Raw genomic sequence first — 24947 nt, forward strand, 5'->3', positions numbered from 1 at the left:
TATCTTTAATACTGACAGTGCCTAGACAAGATTTCTTTAATATCTATTCTAATTCTACATGCACCCTGTCCTGACACAGGGACAGTTAGCACACAGGTGGGTGGAGGAGGAGGAGGGGCAAATTGCAGTCGGCCTATTTCCAAGATTCACATGACGCTTGTCAACATTTGTAATCACAGCTATCGTTTTCCTTGTATAATCATACTACACACCTTTCAGACAAATATAGCCCTGCATCACCAGGAGGATTCGCCCAATCAGACCACAAGACGTGTCCCGATGCAGGCCTGTCCCTCTCTCTGCACATACAGATGTTATATGATATATGACAGTCTGCCATCATTATGAGGATTGTTTCTCTAATTTTTCTTTTTTTGTCTAGTCTAGTCCCAACTTTTATAAATAGTAATTGTGGGGTGTACTGAATTTTTAACGTTGCCTCAACATTTTTAAAGATATAGTTTAATTCTCACAAGGATTAACAGTTACCAACAAAAAATACAAAGTACAAGTTAAATAAAAGGACATTTAAATTAATTATGCTGCCCTCTGCTGGCACAATTGGCAACAGACTTTTAAGGAGATGCAAAACAATTTCTTGATACTTTATTAAGAACTACAGTAGGGTGCTCAGTAAGGGTTTCTTTCAAATCAACGGACATTTTTTGTCCTGACAAAAGGATTGATCGTCGTCCTCCCAGATTTTTTAGACTGGTGTTCCTCCACTTATTTCTGAATAAAATGAAGGGTGAAGAGCTCAATTTATAATCTAATATCTAAGGGAAAAAATGTAACAATCAGATCCCAAAGCTAAAGATTTATGGCTGTAATTTCAGTTTTGGAAACTGTTTCTCACATGGTGTATTTAAGCGTTCAATTTAGATGCATTAAATGCAAGTACAACAACAAAACCTGAAACATGGATGGAAGAATATTTGAATTTCAGTCTTTCCATGAGTTTGGGAAAGTTAACAAATGATAATTATAATAATAACAATACAAATTAACTTTTGTCATATAGCATATCTTCATAACAGGCTTTGCAAAGTGCTTTACTGAAACATTGAGTGTGTATATTCTAACAGTATCAATAAAACATGAGTATAAATGCAGTAGACATAAAAAACATTGACGTGAGATATCAAGAAAATTCTATACACTATTGTGAGAGGGATCTGTGCTCAGCATTCAGTGGTAGCTGCGGCAGGATCATCCCAGCTGAAGGTTTTATCCAGGCTGCACCAACATTCAGCCCAAACAAGACGGCTTATTTACTTTGCAACTAGGTTGTAAAATGCGTGCAGGAGTGACCAGCTGTGTGGGAACGGGACATGGTTCCGCTGCTGAAGTGTCAGAGGTCTGATCTGATCCTACCTGGACCGGACTCCTCCGGTTTCACTGCAGGACACCACACTGCGTCAGCAACAGCTGTCCTGCAGCCCCACGCTGGCTGCCGCAGGGGGAGAATTACGTCCTCAGAGTGAGGCTTGACGGAAGACTGGATACTTTTCTCAAAGTTTCTTTGATTCTGTTGGAATATTTGCTTTACCGTGCAAGGTAAGCTGCCACGTGACTTCTGTTGTCTTCAATGAGTCAGATGAGTCCTGCATGAAGTTCAGAACAGGAAAGCCTGCTGCAGGTTGAAGGGGTTTATTTGCAGCTCTTAGTTAAGTTTTGGTTCACTTTCTGTTCTTCATGAGTTGTCAGTATCGTTATGCTTCCCTCACTAATTCCTTATTTTAAAGGTAGCAGTGTTTTAGTCAGGCTAAATTGTGCAGTGCTTTAGTTTTCCCCTTGTGAAACTATCCAGTAACAGAGAACTAGTGTTCAGCTGGTGTATTATAATTTAGATGGTAGAAAAATGTGCCTGTACAAGATTTTTTTGTCTTGGTTCTCAAAACAGCTGAAGAAATCACATACAAAGACGTGTTTTAATACGAGCGCCTTTGTTCTATTAATAAACACAGACCTGTAATTGAGCTTAGGTCAAATTTGGAATTGGTAGATTTATGGCTTCTCAACAGTGTTTATGTATGAGCAGACGTGCAAGTGTTTGTGTTGTGAAGCTGCACACTCTCTCAGTCGCGAACCACTGTCTCACTACTTTATTTCGCTACAGAATGAGAAAGAAAACAGAGCACGAGCATCATAACATGCTCATGTCTTCACCTGCCAGGTGTATATTCCCCTCCTGGCTCTTGGCTGTAATGTCCAGTGTGGACACTTTGCAACCTTCTCAACCACACTAAGCCTCCTCCCACAGGGGCAAAGTTGTATTTTTAGCCCATGTCTTCATGGCAGAAGGGCAAGATACTGTGATGATGCGGATGCTCAAAGACCCCGATTCTCTGCTGTTAATCCGTGTTGGCCAAATCAGAGGTGTGGGACTACAGCCTGGCTCCTTGCAGGGGAAGCACATTTTTGGACGGAGCGGAAGATATAGAGGCTAGTGTTCATGTCAGAAGCATCTGCTGCTGTTATGTATTAGGATGAAGCCCCAGAGGTTGGGCCAATGCTTATTTCATGGATTGGGATCCTCTTGAAGCATTTTTAGTGGCGTAAGTTTTGTGAGCGTTCCATCATTGGACTTCAATAGATTCAATTTAACTTCAAGGTGAATCTCCTCCATGCCGCATTCTCCACTGACAACATTTTACCTGCCATCGCATATGCTTAAGGACACATTATATACATATTTCTAGGCATGCATAATGTGTAAAGACGTATCACTGGTCTTCCGCTGCCCGAGTGTGTTTGTGTCTCGCATCACATGTTCTTGGACGCAGAAGGTGTCGGTTTTGAGTTTCTTTCACCAAGTGAACCCATGTGACTGCTTGGCCAGGCCCCCCTATTTTCCAGAGGATTCAAAAGGTGAAATGAGGTTAAAGATAAGTTGAACTTTTTTCCACCCAAAATTTTCCATTTCATTAGTCCAGTTCCCAAATTCAGCATACCTGTGTTTCACTCACAGTTTGGCGTTTTTTCCATTTCGCCATTGTGCGGCAGAAATTTAGATTTTTGTTTTAACTCGCTGGAACGGGCATGAGCCGCTCTTTTGTTCATGTCTGGGTTTTTTTATGGACTTGATTGGTGATATGAATATGATAATAGCTCCCACTGGCCCCCCACAAGCTGGATGGAATATTCTCCGTATCACTTCCACATGTAATCTACTCAGATTACTGTGCAGCAAGTGCAAAGGCCAAATGGGTCAGTTTGAGAGCTGTGTTAAACCATATCAAAGGAAGATATACATATGGTTCATGAAACAATCTTCATTTACTTTAAGACTTTAGATCCAACACTGTGACTCTTTCTCAGACTCCTAAAGGCTCATATTATCCAGGAATATCCAGGAAAAGTTGGTTGAGGTAAAACATTTACTTGATCATCGTCAGCCAGAAACACATTGTTTGGCTCAGAGTCTGAGTTTTTAAAATCAGCTGGCCTATACGTCATTGTTAGCCATCTGACCATCTGCCTGCAGGAGGGAGATTACGCTAGGTCTTCACAGCTCTCCGGTATGCGGCGACAGAAGCATACCGTGAATGACAGCAGCTGTCCTCTTAACAGCAACATAATGCATGTGGGGATACACTTCCTGCAACTTAGTCTAGTGTGCACTCATCTGATAAAGACATCAAAGTAAGTTTAAGACCGCAAGGGCTTGACCCTGAGTAGTTACTGAAGCCATGAAAATGCTGATTATTTCAGTCTGGTTTGACTAAGCATGCTGCCATTGATTGAAAAATTTACAATGACAGGTTGGGAAGTAGCAACAGGTGGAGAGGTCTGTTTTAATGTGGCACCCTATAGGGTTCGAAATACAAGGTTAAGTGGTGGTTGACAAGGTGTTGAAGCAAGCTGGGAGAGAGCAAAGTACAGTGTTGCGATTTGACCCCGTGAGAAAGCAGGGGGAACAGGAGCATGGCAAATGTCAAAGGACGTGTGGATAAAAGCCCTTGTTTGCTCTGTGGATCTGTTGTTTACAACTTCACCACATTCCAGGAGGGGTAAGTGCTGTATAATGAGGGCATGAGATATTTGCCATGTTGACACTGGACTTGTCTTTGAACTCCTGGCATTTTCAGGGCACCAGAGTCAAGCCAACAAGTCATTAAAATTCATTTGAATATCTGCTCCTTATACCTCTTTATGTAGCGCGGCCTCCATTTTCAGTGGTCTGTTAAAGTCCATGCCATGTTGGAACTTTACTACACAGGAAAGTTTCTTCCTGACTCCATGTTAACCAGAGGAGCCTTGGTACTTTTCAGAATGGTACTTCAATTATCCAGGAAAGCTTTTATAGTCTCAAAAGCTTAAGCAGTCTCAGTCTCAATCTGAAATCTAGTGACCCAAACTTCTTCACTGTTAATGGGAAGACTCTCTACAGCTAGATGAACTCACGCTACCCTTGTGACAAAAGCTAAAAGCTACTTCGGCTGGTTTCCGGAGGTGAATATTGGCATTCGCATTCCATGGCCGGCTAGTGTAACGGAGAGGTGTCTATATTACCCGGTCTATATCCTCAGCCGGAATGTCACGGGTCACATGGCCTTCACTGACATGCAAGGTGATATATATATTACTGTCGGGATAGGCTTCTGAAATCTTACATTCCCCCCCTCTTCCTCGGTTTGCCAGCTGTCCACAGTACGACTGAACGAGCGTGCTCATGTAACGAGCTGATTGTCTTCAGCTGCTGGCTTAAAAACTAAACCAGAGGTGGAGAGAGAGAGTAAAAAGTAGACTTTCTTAATTTATCTATTTTATTTGACTTAACATGTCAACTTCAATATATTTCAGTTAAAATAAAATGTAATAAAAAATGTACTTTCTAAATCCACTATATCTATTTAACTGATACCGTTACTAATTGGTTTACAGATTATACACAAAACATACAATATACTTATAAAATACAAAACATTTTACTGTTGTAGATTAAACCATTGGTTCCCAACCATTTCAACTGTTCTTATAGTGTCTTGTTGGGGCCCCTTGGCAAGGGGATTGGGCTTGCCAAGTTTGAGATGCTAGTGTTGTTGCAACCTCATCCAAAAACAGATTCCCTTTCTTAACTTTCAGTTTAATTTTATTTAATGTTTGTATAAATTGATTTAGGCCAGAAAAGTTAAATCTAATCATTGTTCATTTTTCTGCTCGTATTAAGCATCACATAACCCCTCAAATGTATCTAGTGACCCTAAAGCCCCTGACACACCAAACCAAACTTCCTGCTTGACTTCTAGCTTTACATGTACGGATCGGCCAGTCCCACTGCATCTGTCCTACAGTATAGTTAACCCATTGAAAATGATGGGTTTGTGTAACCTCAGATGAGATGGTCCAACATCAAGTTGGCCGCAGCCTGCAGGTAAATCTTGTTAAATAATTATCTCCACCTAGTGGGCCTGCTCCACACTCAGTTGCAAGGAATTCCCAATTACCACTCAAAGACCAACCGTTTTCACAAAGTTTCCGTTCAACGCTCGTGCGTTGTCAGCCCTCTGTGTTTTACTTGCAGATGAGGAAAGGACTAGAACATTTGCTTGCTTTGCTTACACCAGTTTCTCCTCTTGTGCCAAGCTTAGCAGCCAATCAAAGTGAGTTCTCTCACCAAAGAGCTCTGCTTCTAATTAAACATGCTCATGCCCTTGCCTGCTGCTAAAGCCACATACACTGACCGACGAGTGCTGACTCTGTGGGATACACTACAAATACTAGGACAACAGATACCTACCTACGTCTCAATGCAGGGACTGCAGCCTTCCAAGGCCATATTTGAAGGCCGATTGCGTCACAGAAGCGAGTCAAAACTGTCCCATTTCGAAGGCTCCCTCAGATGCGGTCATCAAATGCGTCCTCTGTTTCCCGGGCCGCAGCGTATCCCAAGATACGAAATGGCGGACTTTTAAACGGCCGAGGAATACACTTCGAAATGTAAAAGTTTTTGGTCTCAACTCAATCGAATAGCAAGTGTTACACATGTTTAAGAAAACGAAAGGGCCCTTGAAACAAATTATCTTTAAAATAATAGGTTAACTTAAGTGACGTTAATTATGCTGGCTAGTTAGCCAGCTAGCTATCTGTTGCTAGGCAGCAGGAACGGCGTTTGGTGACGCAAGGGTAGACCAGACCATCTCATTTGAGTTCGGCTTTAACATCTACGCAGGCTATGAATGGAGCATCCTATGTGGACCGCTTCCTTCGAAGGCTGCAGCCCGTGGATTGGGACACAGCTATTGATTGACTTTTTGCACTACACTTAACTACATCAGTGAAATGCTGCTTAACAACGTAGATAGTGAGACACAAAGTCTTCTTCTACCTGTATAGTAACCATCCGCATGTGAAGTGTACTCTTAAACTTAGAAATTCAGACAGGACTATAATTTTTGGACATGTTTAAAATGAGTTTCAGTGTGATATAGAGTATCTATTTTGACTGATACTGAATATCACAGTCTTGCCTTTACTCTTGGCTCTTTCCTGTGAAGAAACACACACTGGTAAATGTAGCTGTGGTGCCAAAACATATTATTTACCTGACTGACGCAGCAGACAAGGCAACATGCTCTTTTGAGATTGGCAAGCTTTCAATTGAGGGCCTAAGCCTTTTTTAAAAAGGGATACTTGATGGCTTAAGCAGTAACAGCGTGATGTAATGCAATCAGGAAATGTTCCCCATAAGCAAAGCAGAAACACATCCAGTCTCAGGATGTGTATTTTAGGGTTGGCTCACGGTTGAGGGCAGCGGGGCCCATGGCTCCTAGAATGGTGGTTTGAAATGGATGATGATGATGAGGGGGAAACTAGGGCTTGGAAGGTGTAAAGGGTGTAGTAGGAAGGTGTAAGGTAATGTTGCCTTGTGACCTGACAGAACTCTGATATTGTTATTTTAGTAGGACAAAGGACGTGTTGAATTATTGTTTAAGGAAGAAAAAGACCTTGTCACTTGTGGGTGTGATATGGCATGGGGATGAGTGATAGGGTTAAGATGAAATGTTTGATGTCTTCCTTGTATGAAAGAGGGATTAAGAGCCTAAGGTGTCATGTCGTGGGGTGGTAGGGGGGTTGTAAGGTGCGGGTAAGGGTGCAGAGTCAGAAGCTTAGTGTGTTTGGGGCCCCCTGTAAAATAGAAGAAAGCAGAGAGGGGAGTCAGCTTGGTAAGATAAGTTGGCATGCAGTGCTGTTTATCGGAGGGATGTGAGGCACAGAGCGAAAGCTCAGCCAGGAAGGAATGAGCAGAGTCATCGGGCCTCTGTAACACGACGCTCCGTCTTGATTGCCTGGAGCAGCTGGGTAGCCACCGTATCTGTGCGAGCGTGTGCGCCTTCTCATGTGAATGTATAATTTTTTTTTTGTTGAAGTGAGGTGCTTTACGGGGTATTAGCCTGCATTAATGTGTGTGATTAGTGGCTATCACTGTGCATCAACGTATCTCTTGTTGACATGTTGATAGGTCGGCCTGATTTCTGTGTCTGTGTGAACGCCTGTTAGAGCCTTTTACCAGCTTGTCTGTTTTTTGTGAATGATAAGTCTGTGCTCTTTGTGGAGCCTCTGTTGTAGTAGTTTAAAAAAATGTAGACATTAAACGTTAGCTTGATAGACTTTATTGCCTTTATGTAGTAATGTCAAGAGTCAATCCATTGATGAACTTTTGATTTAACTGTTTTTAAGGGGTTTTGGTACTCAGACTTCCTTGAATCCATTCCTTCTTAGATCAAGGCCCACTTTTAGTCATGTATCTATTTTGTCCTCAAATATTTGTAAATGCATATAAAAGCTGAGGCGCACTTAATTCAACTTATAATTATGCAATAGTTGCTAAATGTGCGTTGATATTGTCGCTGTCTTCCCTTCAACAGGTTTTAGTCATTGCACATATGTTGTCATTCCCGAGTAAAATGCAGCGTTCAAGTAACAACTAGTTCTTTTGGGGACGCTGAAAAAATGTGTAAATTTGTTTAGTAATGTATCCATCGATGTCTTAACTATTTAGAGCAGATTTTTTATTAGATTCTGCACAAAGGCCAGAAAAAACACCACGTCATTATGTCAATAATAGCCAAGCCTAACCTTAGCTGCTCCAGACGAAACCAGACTGGTCGCTAAACACATCAAAGGATGTAAGCAAATGCCACTTGGACGTGATATGGAGCGTCTGCTAAGCTAATAAGTAATCCGATGTAGCTACACAAGTAATGTCATGGTCTCTTTAGAACGGTGGGAAAGTCCAAGCTCTCATCCTGAGAGCGTCTTGTCTTTTTGTTACCATCTTGTCAGTGCTTATGGTGTCGTGAGAGATGTAGGGGCAGACATGTAGGGCACATGGTGGAGGGCAGGAAGGGTGAGGGGTTTGGAAAAGGATCAAAGCAATTTAGACAAACGATCCTTTCCAACATTTGAGACACGTATCCGGACATAAGCTTTTGGCAACAGAGGTTTTCCAACCTTTTTGATGTGTGACCCCTTTAAAGAATGCTGTGTCTACATCTAACCGTACAGGCTGCAAATATCTGAGCTTCAAACTGTTTCACCAAAGACGGTTTTTCAGAACTTTTCTGATTTTGTGAATTAAAATGATGGCATTAAATAACTGGCACAAGGAGATGTAAAACTCAGAACAGTACTTAAACATACCCAAGTTTTGTAAGAATATTCATTATCTCATGACTAAACAATGTACTTAAAATAATGGACACTGCTAAATGTCTGTCTCTGTTGTGGTGCAGCCGAACACATTTCAAAATTTGGTGTTCACAAATTATTCTTTCAACAGCTCCTCCTAGGGAAACCCCGGTGTGGCGGTGTCTCTTCGCGATGCGAAGATGGCCCCCCTGCTCCCTCCCCCAGGCACCGCGTTCCGCCGCTTTACCCAGGAGTCACTGGCGGAGATCGAGAGGCTCAAGGAGGAAAGAAAAAAGGCCCCAGAAGTAGAGGGCCATGAGGACGAAGAGAATGCGGCCCCGCACGCTGATCTGGAGGCGGGCAAGAGTTTGCCCATGATCTACGGAGACCCTCCACCAGAACTGCTCAACACACCTCTGGAGGACCTGGATCCCTTCTATAAAGCACAGAGTGTCAGTCTCAGCAAATCTGGGCTCCCCAGCAATACTGAAAAGTTTAATTGGCCATTGCACACTTAGATAATCTTTAAATATGATTTAATTTATTACCGCAGCATACAGTATCTGTCTCAGAATGTATTTGATTTCATTCATGGCATGCATACGTTACAGTTAACATTTCATTTCAAGACTGATCGCTAAGTATTCATTGAATGACCATAAAACCAGATTGCATGTATACAGTTAATCTGTGTGTTTTTCAGACATTTATTGTGATCACCAAAGGAAACACAATCTTCAGGTTCAATGCTGAACCCGCTTGCTACATTCTGAGCCCCTTTAGTTTGGTTAGAAGAGGAGCCATCAAAATTCTCATACATTCATATCCTTTGAACGATTGTGACATTAACCTTGAATTGTTTAGTGAACTTTACATCAAGTGTTTTAGCAGTAAAAATGTACATATAATGTCCATGTTTGCTTCCTTAATCCTGAATTAAATTATTTAGCATGTTCATCATGATAACAATTCTATCGAATTGCGTATTCATGACGATGAGCAACCCACCAGCATGGAGTAAAACTGTTGAGTGAGTACTTCATCATACTTTTCTTTTCAGTCATTCCTGTGTTGTATTAAAGACAACTTACTAAATTGTGTAAATGTGTTTCTAGGTATGTATTCACTGGTATTTATACCTTTGAGGCAACAGTTAAAGTGTTGTCGAGAGGTTTCTGTGTTGGATCTTTTACATTCCTTCGAGATCCATGGAATTGGCTGGATTTCATGGTGATCAGTATGGCGTAAGTATCCGAGTATACTTGCATCTCAGAAAAATTGTTCTCATCTTTTTATCACATATTACCCACATTAATAATAAAAGTTTTGAGTGCATAAATTGCTTAACATATGTGACATATACAAATTTAAAATTATCTAGGAGCTACTATGAAAGCTGACATTGTCTTGTGTTTTTCCACAGTTACGTCACTGAGTTCGTTGACCTTGGAAATGTGTCGGCCCTCAGGACGTTCCGTGTACTTCGAGCCCTTAAAACAATAACTGTGATTCCTGGTAAGGTTTTTACCATCATCAGCATTTGCTGTTGCTAACAGAGACATGCCACAAACATATCCACTGTATTTTATCAGGTTTGAAAACCATCGTGGGGGCTTTGATCCAGTCAGTGAAGAAAATGGTGGACGTCATGATTCTGACGGTGTTTGCCCTTGCTGTGTTCGCCCTTGTTGGTCTTCAACTTTTTATGGGAAACCTGCGTCAGAAATGTGTGCGGTGGCCCATCGAAGGCGCATTTGATTTTTTTAACACCACCAGCCCATTTAATGACACTGCGTCCTTCAACAACACCATGGGCTACAATGATACATATTCCAACAGTACCTTCGATTTCATAGAGTATATTGAAAACACAGGTGATTTAGAAATACACAGTTTTCTTATTTTTGAGCTGATATCGTCTTCAGTGACATAACATTTCACCGTTTCTTGTTTGGTTTAGATAATCACTATTATTTGGAAGGCAGCCCAGATGCTCTACTTTGTGGAAACAGCTCTGATGCTGGGTATGTATTGTACACACTGTCTGGACGATCTGGTCTGTGTGTTTGTTTCCATGCAAAAATATGTATTTTATCATGATAGTTTGTTGTTGAGTTTCCGTTGAAGGCTGGGAGAACAATTATAGAGTACTGACTCTTTGTTGATAGAAAGTGCCCAGAAGGATATACATGTATGAAGGCTGGGAGGAACCCCAACTTTGGCTACACCAGTTTTGACTCTTTTGGCTGGGCCTTCCTGGCCCTCTTCAGACTCATGACCCAGGACTACTGGGAGAACCTTTTCCAGCTGGTTGGCACTGTTTTCATTTGTTACAGCTTTGTGACCTCTTAGGCCCCGATCAGACAGAACGCATTTTGCAGGCTGTAAAATGCGAGGCGCACAGCACTGCCTTTTTTGTTGAAGCCTACGGTTACTTTTTTTCTACTGTTGTTCAGGCAACCACCAAATCATTAGCTGTCATTAACCTAACCATTATATTGTAAACTGACAGAAGGCCCGCCTCTCCTTTCATCTGATTGGACAATGAGAAAAAACGCCCATGATGTCGGGCGCTTTTCTGTTTGAAAGTTTTTTCAACTCGAGGCGCTCAGAGCGTTTCCTCTAAAACGCAAGGCGCACAGAGCGGAAAAAAACGCGAGGCGCTCTGCAACGCAAAATAAACCCCCAAAAAGTGTCCCTCTCATTGAAAACAATGACAAAAAAGCCCCCAGCTGCTAAAGCGCGTTCTGTCTGATCGGGTCCTTACTTAGCAGCTTTCTTCTCAGAATTCCAGTTATGAAAATAATTCTTTTCTTAGTTCTCGCAGCTTCTTTTTTGCTCAAAACACAGATCCTGCGGGCAGCTGGTAAGACATACATGCTGTTCTTTGTGGTGATCATCTTTCTGGGCTCCTTCTACCTCATCAACCTCATCCTGGCTGTGGTAGCCATGGCTTATGATGAACAGAATCAGGCGTCGCAGCGAGAGGCTATAGAGAAAGAAGAGGAGTTTCAGCGTCTACTAGAGCAACTCAAGAACCAGGAACAGGTAACTTTTACAAGGAATTGGGTGACAGTTAATCATATGGCTATATATTTAATTTCAAAGTTGTAAATTCTCAACAAATTCATTATATTGTTTGTTGTAAGACAGAAGCATCAGTTAGAATGTTTGTATTTTGTATCCAATAGGCTCTTCTTGGGAGTCGAGCCACTCTAACCAGTAACAAGTCTCTTAGTCATCACACAGTATCTGAGCTGGCAGATGATGAACGGAGCCTCGAACATGATGAAATTATCAAGGATTGTAACGGGAGACTCGTTCCCCGTCTGCTTATTAGAGCACCCACTATGGTCAAGGTTAGTCAGCCTCCCTCTGCTCACTGTTAATCTGATTAGGCATTTCTGAAAGATGACAAATCGCTGGCAGCAACAGTTCTTTTAAGACAATAGGCTTTAAAACATTTTGGTTTTGTTCTGTAATTCTAAAGGTTCTATCATGAGTTTGCACCTAACAGATTTATTGTCATATTTCACAGCCTGCTGCAGATTATGAAGAGCGGGAGAAGTCAGTAGCCTCTGTGCACAGCATGCTTTATCTGGATGAACCGGGCCTGACAAAGAGAACTGCTAGTGCTTTGACTGTGCTCACTGCAGCTGCTATGGAAGGTACAGTGATAAAGCAATGGAAATAGTCACATAGACCCCCTCGATACAGGATCTATTTGCTATCTTTGATCAAATAGAAATAAGGGAATGACTCTTTCAGTGTACTGTTGTAGCAGCAGGTCGTATGCATCCAGAAGTGTCAAGTTCCTTTAGGAAATGAAGAAATACACGAGGCTTAGTTGCAGGTTCTTAGAGGAGATGCTCTAATGTGAACTGTAATTGCTTAGATTATCAAGCAGTTGTTAATATAATACAGTAATCCATCCAAGGCCAATACAGTAGCATTGTCTTGAGCTCATTATAGTTGGGCTAATCACATTGTGTGCTGGAGAAATCCCTGTCAACAGCAAGTGTCAGGACCTCGTGGTGTTAAGCTTTGGCTATTCCAGCTCAACTGTAACTTGGCACAGACAAGACACTCGTCATTGCTCTCTGTTAGCATACCATTTGAAGGTAATAATAATAAAAACAACTTTATTTATATAGCACCTTTAAAAACAAGAGTTTACAAAGTGCTTTGACAGCCAAGCAAGTAAAGCAGAGAACAAGCAGATCATAAAACCAGCATTTCACACAACAAGCAAAGCACAATACCCAATAGATATGCTTTGATTGAATGATGATAGACTACCAACATTTTTGCCCTGTCTGTTTGTCTAGAGTTGGAGGAGGCTCAGAGGCCGTGCCCACCTGGCTGGTACAAGTTTGCGGACACGTTCCTGAAGTGGGACTGCTGCCCGCAGTGGGTGGTTTTCAAAAAATGGGTACACTTTGTGGTGATGGACCCTTTTGTTGACTTGGCCATCACCATCTGCATCGTGCTCAACACCCTCTTTATGGCCATGGAGCACTACCCCATGACCCCAGAGTTTGACTACATGCTCCTAGTGGGAAATCTGGTGAATATGTGCCACGTTACATTTAGCTTTCACCACAGAAATGTTCTTACTTGATGTTGTGAGCGCCTGCAAACATAACTGTAATTCCCCCTCCTTCTATTCTCCACAGGTTTTCACTGGGATCTTCACAGCAGAAATGTTCTTCAAGCTCATCGCAATGGACCCTTATTACTACTTTCAAGTCGGCTGGAACATTTTTGACAGCATTATCGTCACTCTTAGTCTGGTGGAGTTGGGATTGGCAAATGTCCAGGGCCTGTCCGTCCTCAGGTCCTTCCGTTTGGTGAGAAACAATGATTGATGAGTGATAATTATTTATGTCCATTAACCACAATAAGATGACTTTCTGCATTATTATTTACTGTCCTTGTTTCTGTCCTGTGTTGGAAACAGCTTCGAGTCTTTAAACTGGCCAAGTCCTGGCCTACGCTCAACATGCTGATCAAGATTATTGGCAACTCAGTGGGAGCTTTAGGAAACCTGACATTGGTGCTGGCCATCATTGTCTTTATCTTCGCCGTGGTGGGTATGCAGCTCTTTGGCAAGAGCTATAACGACTGCGTGTGCAAGATATCCACAGAGTGCGAGCTGCCGCGCTGGCACATGAATGACTTCTTCCACTCGTTCCTCATCGTGTTCCGCATCCTGTGTGGGGAGTGGATCGAGACCATGTGGGACTGCATGGAGGTGGCCGGAGCAGGGATGTGTTTAGTCGTCTTCATGATGGTCATGGTCATTGGAAATCTGGTGGTGAGTTCAACACTTTCAACTGATGCCCATCTTATATCTCAAGCATGCCGACATTTACCATCTTACCTTGGCATTCAAACTAAAGACAAACCTACGCGAGAGGGCCGTGCCTGTGAGGGCCTGTTGCTTTAGGTACAGTGAGATGAAGTAGTGCAACCCAGAGAGGCCAGTTCAAAAAGTACATCTCAATTATTTTGATTGATTGTAAGATGTCAAAGCATCTATCAGACTGGGACTGATCAATCTGGAAATATGTACTGGAAAAAATCATGTTGATTTCATTGTGTGGCCTCACAGCAAGAAGGTTCTGGATTCAAACTTGATGGTGGACAAGGGTTAGATCTGTGTGGGTTTCTCCAGAGGACTCTGGCTACCTCCCACAATTAATAGACATGCACGTTTGGTAAATTGGCAACTCTAAATTGTACTTGTTCTGAACTTATTAGTACAGAAATCCAGTTATAACACCCTAAGAAGGGTTGTCATTATGCCAGCTTTGCTTTTTAACACTTAATCAAACATTGGGGTATATTGCTTCGCAAATGTGTGATTCTAAACAGCATTCCAGTGTTATGGAAACAAACGGTTGACATGCAAAACATAATGGCAACAAGGGTTACTTATAACATATGCATGAGGGACAACATGTTTTGTAAAAAATAGTAATGATACTTTACCCTTTGTTATATTGTTGTTGATATTGTCCTCTGCTTGGAAGGTAAGGAGCGTCTGCATGTCCTTGTTCTTCAATATGCTGGCATATGTATGTGCCCTATGATTGACTCGCAATCTGTCCAGGGTGTACCCAGCTCTGCTCCAACCCCCATGCGATCCTGTGAGGTGTGCAATTACTCGACTGGTCTCCAAAGTGGTTTGGAGAACGTCAAAATGTTGCAATGAAATTTTTATTAAAATAAAAAGCTGGATTGAGTATAGGTCCATACTGTGCCATGCAGTTCAACTATCGGTCTTGGCTGATTCTGATAGATAAAAGGAAACAGATAAGACTCAATCACATGGATGGATGGATGGATGGAGGGATGGATGGATACTTTATTGATCCCGAGGAAAATTTAGGCCTCCAGTAGCTTACAAGACATCTGAAATCACACATCTGTAAAACCAACCATCCTCTTAAGCCCGTAATAAAAGAATAAAATTAGAGACAAAAATACAAGTACAGGCTATTAAAATTACAACTATACACTGCAACATTGAGTAGTGGCTGTATGGAGGTTGTGCAAATTTAAACATGATGAGCAGAGTTAGTGAAACAGTACGGTGCATAAAGATTTATAACCATATATAAGTGTTGTAAAGTGTCATAATGCTTTAAGTCCTGGTATTAGTTCACTTTTCTGTGTGTTGTTTGCTTCCCCCTGCCATCACCGAGAAGAGTTGTACAGTCTTATGGCCAGGGGGACAAGAAGAAGGACATCAAAACTCACATCCTACGGCTGCAGCATGCATTAAATCTTGAGTGGACGGTTACATATGCTGTCACTCAACAACGCATACAATATCTAAACTCTACACAACTACTGTGAAGTTGTTAAGCTGACAAACTGTTTTGAAAAATCCTTTTACATCTAAAAGTAAGCTTATTATAATGACATGACATTGTGTGGTACGCATATCTCAGCAGGCTTTTGTTAAGCCCTCAGCTTAGGGATGCCAAGAACAGACAGACACAGCTGGGGGAGAAAACTGTATCTGCCAGGGGTCTTGTAGTTATTGTTTGTGATTATCAGTTCAGCTGATAACTGTTAAATTGATTCAGCAGCACTGAGTCGTGGTGAATAGGAGGCAGCAGAGATCGCAATGCCGAGGGAAGTATCCCGAGTGTCTGGAGAATGGAAATACTGTCCTTGACATTTTCCTTTGACCTCTTGGATGTACAGATGACACAGATGATCACTCTCAGACATCATTTCAGCATCATATTTAATGTCTAGAGCCAAAACCATTTCCTGTCAGGTTATTCATAGAAATAAACAGGAAATGGCTCATTGTCAAGCTTACAAAAGGATTGTGTCGGTCGCACTTTGCCAAGATATCACTGCTTTTTTTGAGACTTGCGTTATCCCCCAAAACCCTCCATATGCAGACGTTTTGCTCCAACACAAATAATGTATTTACACGCTTCACAGGAGGAGGTTTCTATTTAAATCAAATGACTTAAGCTACCAAACAGTGGTTTTGACCTTGAGTATGTGCTAAGATCCGGCTCAAGTAAGCATGCTGCCACTGAGGGAACAAACACAGACAGCTGAGCGAGCAGAGCTCAGGTGGCATGGGACACGGGTGTTAAGGAAAAGTCATTTGATAGCAGATTGGACTGTAATTGATGAAGAGGTAATCACATTGGGCTATCAACGTCACAGCTTACGGAGCAGAGTGGATATAACTTGCTGGACTTGGAACTCATTCTAATCATTTTGCGCTCATTATGTTTTCTCTTTAGCCCATTCCAAGATCAGAAATACTTCCCAAACTCCCATGTGCATTCCCCATCAACTTTTGGCCTCCTTGTTTTTGCCACTTTAATTTATCTCCCTGAAGAAGAAAGCCACACCACTACTCTCAGGACAATCATTATGAGTAACATTTTAAATGATTTTTCACAACTAGAAATCTTAAAGGAACAGTGCTGCATTTTTGACAATACGCCATAAGACTGGAGAAAGGAGGAAACTCCTAGCCTGGCTCTGTCTGAAAGTCACAAAAGCTAAAGCGCAGTAATTATCAGATTATAGCTTTTGTAATTTTTCCACACCGACAGGGATCACCAGGCAACCTCACAGTGACTACAAGTACGGCAAATCACAGTGCTAAAAATATTGATGTACATAACCCCAGATTAAACCACAACTTTGGATAAAGCCAAGTTAGCATTCAAACTAAGCTAAACTACTGTATCATCATATTTAAATTACAGATATTTTTACTGGCTCTTCACATGTCTCATCAAGAAAGCAAGACGGTATATATATACCAAAATGTTTTGGGCTTGTATTTTGTGCGGCTCATCCTTTCCCCCCGCAGCCCTCTTAACTGATTCACAGCTCCTACACTGGAATGACGGAGATAAGCCTTACCCTGGCCCATGTAACCATGATCTCCCGCTAAACCTGGGAAATAGGAACCGAGAAATTGACTTACGGGTTTAGAAACTATAGATAGCTGCGTCCGCATGAGTCGACACACAACATATTTATTGATGCGTCATCATAAGACCGATGTGATCTGTGATGTGGGTTTGAGCAAGTCTGGAATTTTGTGTTTCGCTGTAAATGTTATATTTTGATTCAGTGAGCAGTGAATAAAGTACATCTACAATATACATGTATTTCACTTCCTGACCCAGGAAGGACTTGCTTAACTACTTTGTGCATCTTTTGCAATAGAATGTATTTTCACATTATTGTAGCGCATATTTATGATTACCTTCATGTCTTCTTTTCTCAGGTGTTGAACCTCTTCTTGGCCTTGCTGCTCAGCTCGTTCAGTGGAGACAACCTCTCAGCAGGGGACGACGATGGAGAGATGAACAATCTTCAGATTGCCATTGGCAGGATCACACGGGGCATCAACTGGTTCAAAGCGTTTATCATTCAAAGTCTTCTAAAGATTCTTGGCAGGAAGCCCAAGGAGCCAGACGAGCCTGGGGAGGGCCCAACGGACAACAATGAGGAACCTAAAACAGAGCAAATTGAAATGAACCACTTGGACACAAGTGAGAGTTTCAAAATGGCAGATGGCATAGGCAATTGTTTGGTTGAAGGCCGGCCTTCTGGGTTTATAGTGGACGGAGAGCTCAATCTCAATGTGCCGATCGCCCTGGGAGAGTCAGACTTTGAAAACCTTGGTGAAGACGATGACACTGATGAAGATGACGCTGATAATGACTCAGAGAACTCAGATGACAAATATAACCAACATCATACAGTAAGTAAAGGTGATCAATTATGCCAAATTGAGTTTTGTTGTATCCATTTGACAGGACACCAAACTGCTGAATGCTTACTAAGATTCATTCTCTCTTGCTGTGCTTCTTCAGGGGAACTTAGAAGAAGCTAGAGTGCTGAGAGACGTCATTGTGAGTAACTCTGTTGACCCACATGAATGTCAATAGTTATAACTGAATGGTCATTACTTTGATTTCTGCTCAAAATAAATGGGCAAAACAATATGGTGGCTTTGTAACCAAGCATTAATTGTAATTTTTGACTAGTTGATTGGTGCTTTGAATGATGGGGATTCTTCAGTGTGTAGCACAGTGGACTATCAACCACCTGAGCCCGAACCAGAGGAAGTAGAAGAAGAAGAGCCAGACCCTGTGGAGCCAGAGGCCTGCTTCACTGACAGTATGAACAACCATCTTTAAACAAAAATACTCAACCATTAACTGATCTTCTCACGGACTTGTTTTCGTAGACATCTTTTGGAGTAACCTCAAACCCTTGGTTATCTTTCCTGCTCAGACTGTGTGAAGCGCTGGCCGTGTCTGACAGTGGACATCACCCAAGGTAGAGGCAAGAAATGGTGGAACCTGCGCAGGACTTGCTTCACTATTGTGGAGCATGACTGGTTTGAAACATTCATCATCTTTATGATCCTCCTCAGCAGTGGCGCTCTGGTGAGTGCTGTCATCAGTGCAACAAATTTAGAAATGTTGACTGTTTATGACAGACTTAAGATACTGTATTACTGTTGGGACATGGATCTAGCCATCTCAAATCTTTTTCTGGCAGGCCTTTGAAGACATACACATAGAAAGACGCCGAACCATCAAAATTATTCTGGAGTTTGCTGACAAAATTTTCACCTACATCTTCATCATAGAGATGCTCCTTAAATGGGTCGCGTATGGCTACAAGACCTATTTCACCAACGCTTGGTGTTGGTTAGACTTTTTCATTGTAGATGTAAGTTTTGACTTCTTAACACAGAACAAGCACGTTTTATTTCAGATAAAGTCTGTGGTAACACTTGAATAGGAAATGTTTTGATTCTGCCACAGATTTCCCTGATTAGTTTATTTGCCAACTGGATGGGCTACTCTGACCTTGGACCAATCAAATCCCTCAGAACTCTCAGGGCGCTAAGGCCTCTTCGAGCGCTGTCAAGATTTGAAGGGATGAGGGTAAGTTTATCGGCTGTGCAACCATATTGGAGTAATGTGCATGGCTAACATTGATTTTAAATGATGAATCATATCATAAATTATCATCATAGACTGTATGTAAGTAGTGAACAGCCTACGCAAATAAATAGTATTGCCAATGTGGAAGTTTCTTTTAAATGGCTAACAGGGGAACGACTCTGCTAGTTGCAAAGAAGAAGTCAGATACAACGAGAAAATGAGCCTACGTCTCACTTTGTCCTAGCGAGTTTATGGCCTCAATACAGCATGATGTTCGTTTTAAACAATACTGTCCCATCTAGCGTAAAAGACGTAATAAGCAGAGTATCCTTTACGGTGTGGCTACTTTGTGACGACTTCTCGCTACCAAGGCAAACTAAAAAATGTCTTGTTCAGCATTTTTTGCAAACAAAATAAGCATCCCAAAAAATATTACAGTTCCATGAATTACAGATGCACCTTGCTAACCAAGCTAGTGCCAGCATAAAGCTGATTGGTTAGCCTTTGCTGACCCCTTGCTCCTCTCTAGCGCCAACCTCTTGTACAAATATGGTCAATTCTGGCTCCAAAAACCAGGAGGGCAACTGGCAAAATGACAAAGTCAAGGCTTCATAAAGGTAGTCCACGAACCAATGGGTGACGTCACATCCACTTGTTTTATACAGTCAATGATTACCACACTAATTTGACTGGCTTTCCCCTGTGTGTTGAATGCATGCTTACATCATGGCTGCTGTAACAGAGCCAACTGAGGTAAGAGAACTGGCAAGACTTGGTGGCAAGAGCAAGTTTGTTACTAACTCTTACAATAATTCTATACATTTGTGTATAATTCTTTACTTCTAACAAAGTTATATCTTTCGGGCAGGTGGTGGTGAACGCTCTTGTTGGAGCAATTCCCTCCATCTTCAATGTGCTGCTGGTTTGTCTTATATTCTGGCTCATCTTCAGCATAATGGGAGTTAACCTGTTTGCTGGGAAGTTCTACCGCTGCATCAACACCACCTCAGAGGAGCTTTTCCCCATGTCCGAGGTCAACAACAAGAGCGACTGCATGGCTTTGCAAGAAGCCACGCAGGAGGCCCGCTGGGTCAACGTCAAAGTCAACTATGACAATGTGGGAAAAGGCTACCTGTCCCTGCTCCAAGTGGTGAGGAGTACTGTTTTATTATACTTGAAACATCATCAAGTTGTTGTGTTCATTAGCAGATTTTGAAACAATACTCTGTAATTTCAGGCAACTTTTAAAGGCTGGATGGACATCATGTATGCTGCGGTTGACTCAAGGGAGGTAATGTAAAGTATTGTCAGAATTGAAACATTTAGAATTAAATATTTTGGTTGTTTAAAGTCGAGCTGAAACGGCATTTCGAGAGTATCTAGCTTCCGTATCGTGATGTATTTCCGAGTGAAACAGGACGTGCAGGCGGGACATATCATGAGAGGGATTTGATTTGATCGTTGAGAAGTGGGCGTAGACAGACGTTCTCCACAGCGCAGTAGCTAGCTAACTGACCGAGCGTTCTTGGTGCTCTGCGGCTAAATGTTGCAGATTGATTGGTTGAAATTGTTTGGTGCTAACTTACGTAAGCACGCGTGAAATTTAGTTTTACCAGAAGAAAAAATGATCGGATTTTGATATAAGAATACGAAGAAATGGATTTTCTGTATTTTTTTCGGCCTATATTATCAAATAGATGCACAATATTACCGGGGATGTGATCTAAAAGGATTAAAATGACATTTTTCATTTCACCTCGACTTAAGTAATGAGAAAGACATTTCTAAAGGACTTTTACATTACTATTGTCAACAACATTGAGTATACATAGTTTTTTAACTGGTAAACAAAATCCATACGCTTGCGTTCCACAGCTAACACCACCCTGCACTTTAAGTTAATTGAATGCATATGTGACAGATGGTGACTGTAAAGTGAATCTAACCTTTGGATCAACATGTGCCCTCCTGGCTAGTATCGTATTCCAGTATAACCTTTTATCCAGTGTCTTTTCTACTCTGTCTTGAAGTCATCTTTCTTACTTGAAGTAACATAAAAGATTTTAATTTAATGTCTGTTAAGTAACTGAATTGTGTCACCAGAAGTGTTCCCCTTTAACTCACTTGTGTTTTAAAGTCGAGGTGAAATGAAAAATGTCATTTTAGATCACATCCCCGGTAATATTGTGCATCTGTTTGACAATATAGGCCAAAAAAAATACAGAAAATCCATTTCTTCGTATTCTTATATCAAAATCTGATCATTTTTTCTTCCGGTAAAACTAAATTTCACGCGTGCTTACGTAAGTTAGCACAAAACAATTTCAACCAATCAATCTGCAACATTTAGCCGCAGAGCACCAAGAACGCTCGGTCAGTTAGCTAGCTACTGCGCTGTGGAGAACGTCTGTCTACGCCCACTTCTCAACGATCAAATCAAATCCCTCTGATGATATGTCCCGCATGCACGTCCTGTTTCACTCGGAAATACGTCACGATACGGAAGCTAGATACTCTCGAAATGCCGTTTCAGCTCGACTTTAAATGGCGTTTTTAAGTAATCTAATAACTGTGGCCAACAAACAAAGAAAAGCTCACTGACTACAGACAATGAAACTTTAAAACAAGTGCAAATCCAAAGAGAAACAAATTCAACGTTCAGGTGAAGGCAAAACTGTCAATGTGCCATTACTGCTCATTGCCAAACATGCCTCCACAGAGAATCTTCAAAATATCACTGTAACATTAAGAAACAGGGAAAGGACTTCTGTCTCTTATTTTTTTTCCTAATTCTTTTAATGCTTTGTTCCTTTAAGGTAGAGGAGCAACCTTCTTATGAGATCAACCTGTACATGTACATGTACTTTGTCATCTTTATCATCTTTGGTTCTTTCTTCACACTAAACCTCTTCATTGGTGTCATTATTGACAACTTCAACCAACAAAAGAAAAAGATAAGTATCACACTTTTAAACAGAAGTAGTCCCCCAAAACAATGCGACTGATTTGAAGATTGATTTATGATTTGAAGTTACATCTGTACAATTTAAAAATAATTTTGTATTTTGTTATTTTTCTGCACTTTGGAGATAAAGACATCTTCATGACGGAGGAACAAAAGAAGTACTACGATGCAATGAAGAAACTCGGTTCCAAGAAGCCACAGAAGCCCATTCCACGTCCAACTGTATATCATTCAAACACAACTGCATTATTACTTTAGTCACTTATGGTAAAACAAGAAATGTGTATTAAATTGTTCAGGAAAGACTCAAACCTACTTTATTGTTTAGCTACAACTTGAGGTTGAAAGTTATCAATGTGGTAGGCCAAAGTAATGACCCATCAGCTTGGCATGCGTGGTATGACGCTGTCATTAGCGACCCCTGCGATGACCTTTTCTGCACACTACTGGTGCAAACAGGCTAAATGACCCCACCTCTCCCTTTGACCTGCAGAACCTAATCCAGGGAATGGTGTTTGACTTCATCAGTCAGCAGTTCTTTGACATCTTCATCATGGTGCTCATCTGCCTCAACATGGTGACCATGATGGTGGAGACGGACAACCAGAGTCCGGAGAAGGAAGATTTCCTCTTTAAAGTAAACGTGGCTTTCATTGCCGTCTTCACCGGGGAATGTGTGCTGAAGCTGTTTGCCCTGCGACAATACTTCTTCACAAACGGATGGAACGTTTTTGATTTTGTAGTTGTCATATTGTCCATAGCTGGTGGGTATCCAGAACGTTACGAGCACTGTTACAAATTGTATATCTTACAAAAAGCAAATTGCAATTCTGTTTCTGACAGTTAGAATCAAAGATTGTCACTGACTGTTTCTCTTCTTGTTTCAGGTACAATGCTCTCAGACATCATTGAGAAGTACTTTGTGTCACCAACTCTGTTCAGAGTGATCAGACTGGCCAGAATAGGCAGGATTCTTCGTCTAATCAAAGGAGCTAAGGGTATTCGGACGCTTCTCTTTGCCCTTATGATGTCACTTCCTGCCTTATTCAATATTGGTCTATTGCTCTTCCTGATAATGTTTATCTTCTCCATATTTGGCATGTCAAACTTTGCCTATGTCAAAAAGGAGTCTGGAATCGATGATATATTTAATTTTGAGACATTTGGAGGTAGCATTATCTGCTTGTTTGAGATCACAACGTCTGCTGGCTGGGATGGACTCTTGCTTCCAATGCTGAACAAGGAGTATCCGGACTGTGATCCGAACTTCGAGAACCCTGGCACAGATGTTAAGGGTAACTGCGGCAATCCGGGCATGAGCATGATGTTCTTCTGCGGCTACATTATCGTCTCATTCTTAGTGGTGGTCAACATGTACATCGCCATCATCTTAGAAAACTTCAATGTGGCGCAAGAGGAGAGTGGCGATGCCCTTTGTGAGGACGACTTTGAGATGTTCAATGAGACTTGGGAGAAGTTTGACGTAGCTGGAACTCAGTTTATTGAGTATAGTCGCCTGTCAGACTTTTGTGATGCCTTGCAGGAGCCGCTTAGGGTTGCCAAACCCAACCGGTTTCGCCTGATTGAAATGGATTTGCCCCTGGTGATTGGGGACAGGATCCACTGCCTGGATGTCTTGTTGGCCGTCACACAGTTGGTCTTGGGAGACACTGTGGAGATGGTGGCAATGCGGGAGAGCATCGAGGCTAAGTTCATCCTGAACAACCCCACCTCGGACTCCTTTGCACCGATTACCACAACAGTACGCCACAAAGAAGAACAGATGGCTGCTGTAATCATTCAGAGGGCTTACCGTAAGCACCTATTGAAACGCTGCTTGCGCCACGCCGCTTTTATGCACCGCCGTAAGAGAATGGGTAGAAAGGACGAAGGTGAAGATCCACCAGAAAAAGTGGGGATGCTAGCGCGAAGGATGGGAGTGCTCTTTGGCAGCAATGTGGACCTTGCAGAGGAGATGGAGAATGCTGCTTCAGAAGCTCTAGCACACCAACAGCCTCCTATTCCCGAGATATTGCCACATGGCACAGAAGCCCAGAGTGCTTCAGAGACCCCTGAGCCAAATATTATAGTCGTACCTGTAGAAATTACTAATGAGGTTTTATTACACTCTGCTCCAAACCAACACTTGTTGTTTCTACAGGCAAACCTGAGAGAGTCAATTGTATAACAAACAGCAAAAGACAGTTAGTTACGTCTTCCCCCTGTTGTTTTTCACCTGCCAAGGAGGTAGTTTTAGCAGTTGATGCAAAGTCTCACTAATGAAGCAGAATTTTCCACATTGGATGAAAGGTTACACAGTGCTAACGAAAGTTTAAACTGCTTTTTGTTCACTAATCTTAAACAACTCCTGTTTTTTCTTGCATTAAGGGTAAATTTGGGGTTAAGGGTCAAACTGGAGTGCATGGATTTATTTGATAATAACCATAGCTACATCAGCAAATATAGCCTTGTTAATGCTAATGGGAAAGATAAGTTTACAACCTATAAAAAACACTTTACGTAAAGTTTAATTTGAATTATGTTGGCTAGCACCGTCTTTTCTGTGCTAGTCATGCTGTTTCTCCGTAAATTGGGGGGGTTTAAATACTTTAATTGATTACACAGTCTGGAGAACTGCTAACTTACTTACTGTAAGCTAAAAAACTGTTGTTGAAACATCCTATTAGACCAAAATATAGATATGATAGTGGAAAATTAATCTTTGTTTGTTGAAAATCGTAAACATATATAAATAACTTTTTTCTATGAAAAGTCATCACCAAAAGGTACGGACGATTTTTAAGCATGCTATGGTCGAAGCCTACATTTAGGCCAGTGGTGTTTACTTAAATACCACACCATGTGCCCCAGTTCCTCACAGGAGA

General features: G+C 41.6%; 1 protein-coding gene across 1 annotated transcript; it reads left to right on the top strand.

Annotated features, from left to right (window-relative positions):
• Positions 1-1499: 1499 nt before the first annotated feature.
• scn4aa (sodium channel, voltage-gated, type IV, alpha, a) lies at positions 1500-24250 on the top strand. Its single transcript, XM_069664020.1, has 27 exons — positions 1500-1557; positions 8786-9086; positions 9338-9456; positions 9587-9664; positions 9750-9878; positions 10058-10149; positions 10227-10508; positions 10595-10658; positions 10803-10944; positions 11485-11682; positions 11826-11993; positions 12173-12302; positions 12963-13201; positions 13311-13484; positions 13595-13951; positions 17420-17899; positions 18012-18050; positions 18186-18318; positions 18436-18590; positions 18706-18879; positions 18975-19097; positions 19966-20247; positions 20335-20388; positions 21914-22051; positions 22180-22284; positions 22556-22826; positions 22950-24250. Exons 2-27 carry the CDS (start codon positions 8835-8837, stop codon positions 24248-24250), a joined length of 5679 nt encoding a protein of 1892 aa, XP_069520121.1. The 5' UTR covers positions 1500-1557; positions 8786-8834.
• Positions 24251-24947: the final 697 nt, after the last annotated feature.

The sequence above is a fragment of the Semicossyphus pulcher genome, unplaced genomic scaffold (assembly GCF_022749685.1).
Source record: "Semicossyphus pulcher isolate SPU_LCO1_2020_fin unplaced genomic scaffold, fSemPul1.0.p SCAF_16, whole genome shotgun sequence".
Classification (NCBI taxonomy): domain Eukaryota; kingdom Metazoa; phylum Chordata; class Actinopteri; order Labriformes; family Labridae; genus Semicossyphus; species Semicossyphus pulcher.

Bases quoted from the DNA above. Each gene is read 5' to 3' on its own strand.
- scn4aa (XM_069664020.1), top strand. From the start codon at position 8,835: ATGGCCCCCCTGCTCCCTCCCCCAGGCACCGCGTTCCGCCGCTTTACC. The intron at 9,087-9,337 runs GTCAGTCTCAGC...TGTGTTTTTCAG, and splicing joins CCTTCTATAAAGCACAGAGT to ACATTTATTGTGATCACCAA. The intron at 19,098-19,965 runs GTAAGTTTATCG...TCTTTCGGGCAG, and splicing joins CAAGATTTGAAGGGATGAGG to GTGGTGGTGAACGCTCTTGT.